Genomic DNA, 12,120 nt, shown 5'->3' on the forward strand with positions numbered 1-12,120 from the left:
CTCTTCCAGGGAGACCAGCCTCCAGAAGGTACCGAGGGACCTGTGGTGGTGGATTCAAGTGGGGACGAGTTAATACTTTGTGAGGATGAGGATGTACACACTGAAGAGGGTGAGGAATCGGTGGATGAGGAGGATGAGGATGACATCTTGCCTCCGTAGAGCCAGTTTGTGCAGGGACACATTAATTGCCAGCTTGTTTTGTGGGGGCCCAAACGAACCAATCATTTCAGCCACAGTTGTGTGGCAGACCCTGGCGCTGAAATGATTGATTTGTTAAAGTGTGCATGTCCTGTTTATACAACATAAGGGTGGGTGGGAGGGCCCAAGGACAATTCCATCTTGCACTTCTTTTTTTTCTTTGCATTATGTACAGTTTGGGGCCTAGTTTTTCTAACTGCCATCCTGTCTGCCACTGCAGTGTCACTCCTAGATGGGTCACGTGTTTGTGCCGCCCACTCGTGTCGCTTAGCATAGTCATCCAGCTACCTCGGTGCAACCTTTTGGACATAAAAACACTATTGTGAGGTGTGAGGTGTTCAGAATAGACTGGAAATGAGTGGAAATTAATGTTATTGAGGTTAATAATAGCATAGGAGCAGAGAAACCAACAAATTCTGTGATTTTAGCTGTTTTTATGCTTTTTAAAAAAAAAATACAGATCCAAAACACAAAACCCAGAACCCAAAACACGGAAGGGTGGTTTTGGCAAAACCAATCCAGATCCAAAACACGAAGAAAGATCCAGATCCAAAACCAAAACACAAAACACGAAAAGTGGCCGGTGCACACCCCTAATATATATATATATATATATATATATATATATATATATATATATATGTACAGTGGTGCTTGAAAGTTTGTGAACCCTTCAGAATTTTCTATATATCTCTGCAGAAATTTGGCCTAAAATTACAGCCCCTGCTTCCATCTCACCCTCAAATTTCTCACTGCCTGCTGCCCTCTCTCACCCCCTTTCCCCCACTAACTGATTTCTTCTCTCTCACCCCCTGCACCACTAACTGCTTCCCTCTCACCCCCTCCTTTCTTTCTATCTGCGCTGGGACGGAACCAGGAGCATCAGGTCCCAGCTGCACTGCAGCTTAAAGTTAGCACCAGCCAATCCCAGATCACGGACCGGCTGCCATTTAAAAGAAGAGGTAGATTTTTGAATTTGGCACCAGGAGAAAACAGTAGTATATGTACCTGGATTAATCCTGGAGAGAACAGTAATATATGTGCCTGGGTTACACCAGGAGAGAACAGTAGTATATGTGCCTGGGTTACACCAAGAGAGAACAGTAGTATATGCGCCAGTTTAAGCCAGGATAGAATAGTATATCCGCCAGTTTATACATCAGGAGAGAACAGTATTCCTCTTATAGAGATCTGAGTTTAATGCCTGCCCAATCTCACTACCATTAAACTTTAAATCAATCCCAAATACCATTAGCAAAATATTAACCTATATCACAGTTATGTAGTATTTTTGTAGCCGTATCCATCAGCACAGTGGTTCCCAAACTTTTTTACTTCACGGCACCCTTAATGTCTCAGCAGTTTTTCGTGATACCCCTAAGGCAAAAGAAAACACTTTACTTTATATCCTAACAACTAAGTAGCTGTTATAAAGAATGACAGAAATAAATTGAAAAATAAAAAGAGGTACTCCTGCCGATATGTGAAAAAAGATAAGCCTCAAAAGTGTGCCTTTTGCAGTTGGTTAAGCAAGCCCCTGAGTTTTTTAAGCTGGGTACACACTAAGATGATTCGCCGTCCTATCTGACAATTGGCAAGTGCATATACACTTACTAATTGTCGGCCCCATGTGCTCAGATGCTGATGCAGAGGTGGGCCTGTGTGTTCTTTAAATGTCAGGGCCTATTTTTAGTCCCAGTCCTGCCCTGGCTAGATTGGAAGGCAGGACCATGTATTGGGCAGCTAAACTGATGCTTTGCCATTTTAGCGCTCTGTGCACTAGCAGGAGTAGGTTGTCTGGATACTACTTCTCTCATTCCACATTGGCCAGGAGTACAGACACATGGAAGACAGTGCTTTCTCTTTCTGGGCAGGATGCACTATCATCAATTATGCAGTCAAATCTCCAAAAATGCAATTTTCGGGAGTTTGACCGCATTTCTCATATGCACCAAGCTTCAGAAAGCAAAGCTTTTCGCATCCTGGACCTGTTGGGCAACGCCATCTATAGATTTAATTGCAAATCTTCATGCATACCGGCGCCATTAACAGGGCCGAATTTACTGTTAGGCAACCTAGGTGGCTGCCTAGGGCCCGGTGGATTCCAAGGGCCCCCCTGAAATCTGACCATAGAGAGCACCTGCTGCTGGCAGCAGCCGGGGAGAGGACACAGCAGCACACACAGGCAGTCTCTGGTAGCAGCAGCACGGACCACGGGCCAAGTGTAGCAGATGATCCCATCATGATCTCAAAATAAACGTTAGGGGATTTGGAGAATTTATTAACTGTCTGAACAATTTTTGAGAGTTTTTTCAAAATTGAAAAAAAAATTGTCTTTTTGAGAAAATCAAAATTGATATTTTGACCGTTAGCATGTTTCAATTAAAATGAAAAAATGTATGTGTTTATATATCATATGAAATCCCATTAAAAATATGTTTAAAATTATACTCTCTAAGCTGCAAAAGCAATTTTAAAAACTGTTAATAGCAAATTTTTCATTAAAAATTTGCAGCTTTAGAGGCATATAACTTCAAAAGTACAGATTGGAAAATATTTGATTGTATATATTTTATCCTCCTTTCAGAGCTGAAGTGCTTGCTCACGAGATTAAGGAACAGCAGGGACAGCTTGCAGACTACAACATGGTACTTTCTACACTTACTAATAAATATTGCTATCAAATGAATAACATATACTGTATATGGTATGAACGGGTTGTGTTCAGGATGCCGGCTCTCAGGATCTGGCGGTCAGAATCCTGATGTCTGGATCCCAAACTACCCCTAACTCTAACCCTCTTTCCCCGCAGCCTAAACCTAACCTCCCCCCCTTCCCCCCCTAGTGGCTTACCCCCCACCAATAACTCTCCCGCTAGCCTCAATGCTTACTGTTGCGATGCTGGCGCCGGGATTCTGACTGGTGTTGGGATTCCAGCTCCGGCATTCTAATCTCCAGCATCCCAACAGTCGGGATTTCAACTAAATGGTGAATGTCAGTATCCGTACTGTCTGGACCTGTTGGAATCAGCATGTGCCTTTGGGCACAGGAACTGGGACCACTGGGTTATAGATGTAGCTGTAGTTAGAGTAGCTAAGTACTTTAGAGATGTTATTTGCTGGAGCAGACTCCAGGGTGACAAAGCAAGTAGGTAACCAGACTAAAAGTCTGTAATACTCGAAACCGGACTGAAACCAGCGACGAGAAGACCTGGCTGGGGCCGATGGACGCTGGATGCCGGGCTGAGACCGGTAATGCCTCTGATCGGGCTGGGACCGGTAATGCGTGCTACTGAACACCAGACTTGGACTGGTGACACTTGAACTGTACACCGGGCTGGAACCAGTGAGACGAAAGCTGGAAACTGGACTGTGACCAGTGGTACAAGACTAGAAACAGTAATGCTGGGAGTCGAGCTAGGATCAATAAATGTAGCAGAACTTTAGGACACTTGAAGACTGCATCTGTATATGTAGTGCTAATACTGTGGTAGAAAGCTGAGGAAATGTGCTTGCTGCAGAGGTATTCTAGAACTGTCAGGAGGACACTGTGCTTGCAGCACAGAACTGAAATGTTAATGTCCTTTAGAATGAGCATACAGTAAAAGGCTGAAACTAGCACACAAAGCAGATAGATAACTTGCTTACAGAAATATCAAAGGTAACTGCATACATGGATCCAGGAAATCTGCAGGAGATTGAAGGGTGCACTTTTCCAGAGAGTAGAATGCAACTGGTTAAATATAGATATGAACTGAACTCTGCAGGACTTGAAAACAGCAAGCAGGAGCACACTGGAGTTAGATTAGGTGAGGTTGACGGGTGGAAGCACAATCTCGCACCGGGACCCGGCAGGGTGCCAGCATCGGCAAGTGCATACACACTTGCCGATGACTGAACGACGGCAGGGCCATGTTGCATTCAGCAGCATGGCCCCCACTGACAATATCGCCCATCAGACCTACAATGGACGAGGTCACTGACATCGTGCGAGTGCATGCATAATCAGTGACATCGTCAGTACATCCTGGACAACTTAACAAATTTGTCATAACGATTGTCGTTACCGGCAAATTCGTCTACAATGTCGTCTAGTGTGTACCCGGCATAAGATGCAGGCATATAAACAAGACTGTAGAATTCAGGGGCATATTCCAGCAGGCTCAGTACTTAAGCACACTAAAGAGTCTTGTAATCAGTGAGGTGAAGCTGGAAGCAGTTCTGAGCTTGTGACACAGGAATAATAGGAGAAAAGCTTGAAACACTGAGGCTTAGCTGGGAAGATACACAGGAATCACATAAATAATAATGTAGCTTGGAAAGCTCAGCAGTGCTGGTGCTTGAGGAGAGAAAACCCAGCAATACTGAGACAATGTAATCACACTAGGAATTGCAGACTTACTGCTAAACAGGAGCCAGGAATTCAGCAATTTGACTTGTTGCTCTGGCAGTGAGCTGGTGAACAGGAAGGGTTTACATAGGTGCTACAGATCACTGATTGGCTGCCAGAGTCAACTGTGCTAGGGAGCACTCTGACTGGAGGGGATATGGTCAGCTGACAAGATCCAAAATGGCGATATCCATGCATCAATTCCAAAATGCAAGTACAATTAGAAACATGACCTGCGGGACAGGTTAGTGATAAAACACTTAGTGCATGAAGTTTGTTTGAAAGTCCGGTTTATAACCGTAAATAGTGTACAAAGTTTAGGGATAGCAGTTAAAATTGCTTTCAAGGATCATAGTTGCTTTGTAAAGTTGTAATATGTGGCCTTTGTGGTAGATGATGGGCCACATTTGAGGTCCTTAGACCATTATATTACTTACATCTTTTTGTAATATTTTGCAAAAATTGGCTTGTATTATGCATGTAATACGACACATAAACAATGAAGTGTGCTACTAGCTAAGGAGAGTGTTTTGTATATTTTACAGCTGGTAGACAAACTGAATACTAACATGGATATGGAGGAAGTGCTAAACGACTACAATACAGTAAGTGATAGTTTATTATTATTATTTGATGTCATTATTATCTAAGTTTGAACTTCAAAGGTTGCATCTGATCCTTTCTACCCGAGGCTTAGCAATAACCGACAAGACAACTTGTATAAGTTTCGGGTTGCAACTCCCATGCTTGGCCCCTGTTTGGGCCCTGTTTTTGTTTATAAAGGAGGGGGGCTCCTTTATAAACAAAAAAAAAAAAAAAATACTTATCTTCTGTATTCATTGAAGCTTGTGCTCATAAATTGCTCCAAAATAATTACTGTTCTTCAAACAGTGGAGTCAAATTAGAGATTACTGATTGATAAAGTGCTTGTAATCTATGGGTCTGATTCAGAGATGGACACTAATGTGAGCGCAGCTGTGATTTTGCATTGGAACGAATTGCAAAAATATGATAATAGTTCCAAAGCTTACCTGAGCATTATGACACCCATCGCTGCCTGCTCATATGTGTACAACATCCCTTACCTGCGTAAATATCAGTAACATCGACGCACATCGACCGGCCATCTTGCCTTAATGGCAGGTGTGACCAGCCGCAGACAATTACCACCCCTAAACACTGACTATCTGTCACTCACTTTGCGAGTGAATCCTCTCTACGAACATAATAGCAATCCCGGCGCGTGCACATTGCGACTTATACGCATGCGCACTGGCAAACAATCGATCTCCGTAAATATCGCCATTGCATCCATCTCTGAATCAGTTTATCTAGTGAGGTTAGTCCCTTTCAACAGCAGCTCAAGGATAGGTTGGCTGTGTATTATTGGGTGTATCTAGGGCTGCATTGTATCCCAGCATGATGCTGTGATTTTATACTGGCCTTCGGCTGTTGCACATGAGACAATATTGCTCTGTATGTTGGATAAAAGGACTGTACAGTATACTGTTGTCATTCCAGACAAAACACCTCAAGACTGATAGTTTTCCATGCATTCATAAGAGCTGGTTATTATCACTGACAAGACTGTCATAGCGCACACTTTATCATGTGCAAGGAGTGCAGATATTTCGTATACCAGTGATTTGGGACAAACACACCCTTCTTGTGCACTGTGCCATTTATTAGTGCTGCATATACTTTTTGGTACTGAAGTTTAACATTAGACATTCCTTTCCAGTAACTTCATCATCCAAAAAAGTAGACAACATTGAGTAAGACGTGCTCCTTATGTACTGAAGATTTTGAGGCTAAACACAAACTGCTTTCTAACTGGTTACAGAACCCAAATGTTTCTCTTAACATTCTTATTATCTACTACTAGTTTTAAATAAAGACCATTTACATTGTGCTTTATGCGCTGTGTATGTCTTAAAAAGAAGAAAGTAACTGTAAGCTCCCTATGTCTGGAAGAGAGCTTCAAATCTATCATTGTAATATGTAAATGAGGAGCGTGCAAAAGTCTATCTTGTGACCTACATTCATTATGTTCAGTAGGCGCTCCGAAATATATTATGTTCTCTCCCAGATGAAGGAAGCATAGTAGACTTTTCATGACATACATGTTGCAAAAGGTACTATGGGCCTGATTCAGAACTCCAAGGATGAACGCACATCTCTGATGTTTATGGTTCTGCGTCTGCGCAGGACCCGTTCTGCGCTTGTGAAGGACTGGTCCTGTGATCTCGCTCGCAGACCTCCCAAGCCGCAGCATGATCGTCATGCGGGGACGTGCCTGGTCACCGCTCCCGGAAACGGAGGCGTGTCGCGATTGTAATCCCAGCCTGCAAAGTCGATCGCAGTGCTGGGATCGCAAATGCAGCGACACCTTGGTCGCAGTGCTGGGATAGCAAATGTCTGACACCCCATTCTGCATTTGTATCTGAGATGGATGGATTTGCACAGCGGCTTTTGTGCGGCTCTGCAAACCCGTCCATCTCTGAATCAAGCCCTTTGTATGAAGCATATTCTGTCCTCGCGAACATGGTAACTAAAGCATTTTTTTTTTCACTTTATATAAACATCTTACATGTCCTATATTCCTATTTATCACAGCTAAAATCTCAGAATGACCGGGAAGCCCAGAGCATAGATGTCATTTTTACAGAAAGACAAGCGTAAGTAGTTTTACTAAAGAATTTCATGGTTTATTTTCTCTGACTTGGTATAAATTCAGAGATCAACCAACAAAATGATTCTGTATCCTTTATGTGTAGACAAATAAAATTAGCCTGCACCCGAACCATTGGGGCAGATTTAATTCAGCACAAGGTGAAGTTATTCACACTTCCAGGTATTACAGTGAGTATATCATTGTTCACACATCTATGGGGTGCCAGAAACAATAAGCAACATTTCTCTAATATCCTGTAGAATGTCATTATGCCAGGCTACTATGGGACCTCGAGCTGGAGTGAAACTGCCCTTGTATATTTTCTGTTCTGACTTTTCTATGCTATTAATAGTAGTATAACATGTAACCAATAAGACATTTGTTATCATTATCTTACTTGAACTAGACTAATACCTGGCTGGATCTTCCCACTACAACATGTATGGCAGTTATTTAAAAGTGAGTAACTAACTATTATCAGGGAAGATTTAGCATAAGGCATGACAACGATGCATGATTGTTTACAGGATGTATTGTGACAATTATTTACAAGTACAATGCTATTAAGGTACCTGTTTTACTAAAATAAAAGTAACCACGTTGTTGCTCTCTACTCCCCTCCGCAGTGGGAGCCATTAGCAGGGTGGCACTCCTGCTTCCACTGCAGATGATAGTGGGAGATGGGGCAGCATTCAGATTATCTGTATAGATTTATATAACTAAATTAATGCCAGTCTGCCGTGCTGTGTGAAACTGCAGGTAAGATCATTTTTCGCAAAGTGAAATTTGGTATCACATTGAGATGAATATCAGTACCATCTTTCTGTAATTTTATCAATCAGAAAAGTCTTCTGGTGGTTTTTGTAGCTGGTTGTTTATTAGAACAATGGCAGAACCCTGGAGGGCCATTGCCTTGTCAGGAAAGTAGCCAGCATTTTTGGAGTCTCTAGCATTGCCTCCAGAATTACAGTCTACATGAGATGGATTTGCATTGGGTAGCAAGCTACAAAAAGTACTTTAAATAACATTGTGTATGAAGTACATCTATAGTGTAAATTCAGAGGAGCAGCCATTTTGTGGGATGAACAGTTGTCATGTAGAAACCAATGACATCATTAAAGTGTGTATATAGGGCACTGGGTCCTAGTGAACGTCAAATGCTGCATTTTCATAAATGTTGCTTCAGAACATAAATTGTCTGCTTTGTGTGCAGATGACAGATTCTCTTTGAAAATATTTTTAAATGTGTGTAACACAAATAGATATTTTTTTTCAAACTTTTTTTTTAAGTTTCTTTTAAAGATACTTTTTATTGAAGTCATTTTTTATTTTATTTTTTTTAAATTTGGTACAATCTCTCATATGTCCCAATGCCCTACATTTAACACACCCAGATCAACCCATTTCTTCTCATTTCTTGTTGGATGACACCCCTGTCCTGCTTGTGACTTTCCACTGTTGCCATTGGTTAATCAAGACTGTCCTACTAAAATTTTAACTGTTGCATATATAATTTCTATATTATTGTTCCCACATTCTTGGTTCTTACCCTTTGCTATGTGTATGCCAATAGTTAGTTACCTCATATAAATCCAAGGGAATTTCCATTTGTTTGTTTTTAAATCTAGTTTAAAAACATTGATTTTATTAGTAAAAGAAAACAGATGCAGAAGGAATTAACAAAAATCCACCGGTATATGCAGATAGTATTGGTATGTAAAAATTTTTATAATCATGACGTAAGAAATAAATCACCGGGTCGACATGCAGCCCCATCAGCCCAGCAGGTGAATTGCTGGTGAGCGCAATGGCCAATTTGCCCATTGATATCATAGTTCTCTCTCACTGCAAAGCCTGAAGTGGTGTTCCTGTGTTTAAGTGTTTACTGTGTTTTACCAACTTCAGACCATTATTGGAGGCAGCCAATTATAGTAATCACTGTTTGATTAATGTGTTCACACAACTAGAACACCTAGGAAGAGGAGAGAAATGTTACAGATAGAGCCTGATTATTGCTTTATGTGCTAGAGTTAAAGGACTCAAAGGGGATAATTCAATTAGCAGTAATGTTCGGTTACTTACATCACTGCTAATTATAGTGACCGAGCATCTCATATTTTCCTGCACTGTTTGTGGTCGCAAGGTGACAGAAGAACGGTCTGAACGCTGGCACATCAAGCTTACCACAACTAACTGAATACCCATCATAACCACCGTGCATTTTCAGAAATTAAGCATGATGGTAAATTTCATTGTTCTATGTTAGTTGGACTTTCAAATACATTTTTATTAAAAAAAAGTAAAGCTAAAGCACCTTCCCTGCTCCATTACAGACAACTGCATCTCCATTTTATGACAATGTCCTGATGGGTTCTTATATGAGTCAAAAATTGTGACTGCATTGCTGTGACATCTGTAAAGCAAAAGTCTGCAAAGCTATCGGTAACTGTTTGCTTGTTTAGTTAGTAAAGTACTATCCTCCTAACAGCTACATGCTGCAGAGGAGGAAAGACATCAGAGTTGACATAACACTGCAATCATGTACTCCCTACATGATGTTTAGCTATGCAATATTATTATTAGTATTATTATTATCCTTAATATTGCGCCACAAGTGTTCCGCAGCACCTTACAAAATATATAAATAAGTGAACAAGAAACCAGTGACTTACAGTACAATATAATGCAGGACAAGGACATGGTTTATACACATTGCTGCATTAGCAATCATAACACTCAAAATAAGCAGCAGGGCGTAAGCAACCAAGTGTTAGGTACCCTTGTTGGAAGTAAAGAGTAGATGAAAGTAATACCCCTTTTCCACCACCACAAACTCCCTGGTTATTGCCGTGTCTACCAGAGTCATGGCTCAGTGGTAAAGGTTCCTAGGAAAAAGTTCCCGGTCAACCTGGCATTTCTCCCCGGGCCTCGAGCAGGGTTTTACGCGGGTAAAACCCAGGTAGGGCTCCATGGAAACGGCTATCCCGGGTCATCCAACCTGGGTCCCGTTCACAGCATAGGGAGAGCATTATTTCCTGGTGCCTGCAGATGATGTAACCTCCAAGCGCCGGTAGATGTAAGCTCTGGAAATATCCCAGGTCCAGCATGCGGTGTAAATGGGGTTCAAGCTACTGTGACATGTGTTCAGTTGCTTTTTAAAAACATAACATATTTATCTATACTTTTAATAAAGTTGTAATGGTTGTGTCTGTATATAAAAATTATTTTGGAGAAATGTACTTTTTGTTTGTCTGTCTGTTTGCTCCGGCATCATGCAAAAACTACAGGATGAATTTAGATTGCGTTTTCAGTGTTTTATAGCTTAGTCACCTAGAAAGAAACTGAGGTATGTATTATTTCAATGTGACATCGGGGAGAGGCGCAATAAATGAAACAAACAGACCCTTGACACTCGGCGCATGCAGTGTGCAGGCTCCTCAAGCCAAAAATGACTAGATGTATATAAATATAATTTTATTGGGACAAATATTCTTTTAGGTAATGTTTATGAACTATGGAGATAAAACATTTTTTTATCGGAATTTGCACAGGCTCCTCAAGTTTAAAATGACTGTATGTATGTATATATATATATATTTATATACACAATATATACATATATTGCACACCCCAAAAGTAAACCATTATATATGTATGCGTATATAAATACATATATATATATCTCAAGATCTATTTTGCAGGAAAATGCAACTGTATATTAATCACTAATCAGGCAGCTTATCTTGACTCATGAAGTTGCAGTACACATGTCAATCCAGTAGATGGTGCACAAATACATACTACATGTCATAGACTCGCTGATCATGTTACTTGCAACCTTTGAGTGTTACTGTAGGTTAAGTGGCTTGCACATGAGTTAGTAGACCCAAGCATATTTTTTTGTGTTAATCCCTGTAGGAAAAACTGCAAATATAGTTTACAAAGACATTTTGCAATTTAATGTCTACAATATAAAATATACATCACAATATTAGATGCCACTACTGTCGCTGAGCAATAACCTATATCCACGCGAGCAAAGCTGCATAACATATATTTATAATTTGATAATAAAGAGAAATGAAAAAATAAAGACTAAAAATTAAATGATACAACACTAAAAAATATATAAGGCGTTACTGCTAATGGACTGATGTTTTTTTAGATATATATATATATATATATATATATATATATATATATATATATTATATAAAAACATGGTTATGCTTAGTGTAATCAAAATTAAAGTGTTTACAAAGTGCACAAGATGCACTAGGAACATCAGAACAACATGTCCTCAAAAAATATATATATTGAGGCCATGTTCTGATGTTCATAGTGAATCCTGTGCACTTTGTAAACATTTTAATTTTCATTACACTAAGCATAACCATGATAATAAATAAATATATATGTGTGTGTGCGTATGTATGGGTTGGGTATGATATCCCAGCAGCTGAATAGCTGCCGGTTCAAATACAGATGCCGGAAGACTGACTGTTGAAAATCCCGACTACGTCTGGTAAGTTCCCTAACCCTCCCTTGGTGGCAGGGCTGTAACTAGGGTAGTGCTACCTGTGTCATGGCACAGGGCACCTCAGGGCAGAGGGCGCTGTACGGGCTTATCTATTTTCTGTTTATTATGATTCTCATTTTAGCTTCCTCCTCTTCTTTTATCCCCAGCAGCTCCTGGCCTCCTATCTATTCCCTGGCCTTTCCCCATGAGGCCAAGGCCCATTTTTGGGTGCGTGTCTTATGTCCCTATTTGAAAAATAGGCAATGCTCTTTCTGGCACAGGGCACCAAAAAGTCTAGTTACGTTCCTGCTTGGTGGTGCCTAACCCTAACCTCCCTCTG

The 12,120-nt window shown here is 40.7% G+C and overlaps 1 protein-coding gene across 1 annotated transcript in view; it reads left to right on the forward strand.

Moving 5' to 3' along the window:
• The window catches only part of IFT74 (intraflagellar transport 74), a 112,433-nt gene that overhangs the window by 16,604 nt on the left and 83,709 nt on the right, over positions 1-12,120 (forward strand). The window contains exons 6-8 of the mRNA XM_088472650.1: positions 2,786-2,846; positions 5,133-5,192; positions 7,204-7,265. Coding sequence (XP_088328776.1) covers positions 2,786-2,846; positions 5,133-5,192; positions 7,204-7,265 — 183 coding nt within the window. The remainder of the gene's footprint in view (positions 1-2,785; positions 2,847-5,132; positions 5,193-7,203; positions 7,266-12,120) is intronic.

Source organism: Taudactylus pleione, unplaced genomic scaffold (genome assembly GCF_031769625.1).
Source record: "Taudactylus pleione unplaced genomic scaffold, aTauple2 ptg000127l, whole genome shotgun sequence".
Lineage (NCBI taxonomy): Eukaryota > Metazoa > Chordata > Amphibia > Anura > Myobatrachidae > Taudactylus > Taudactylus pleione.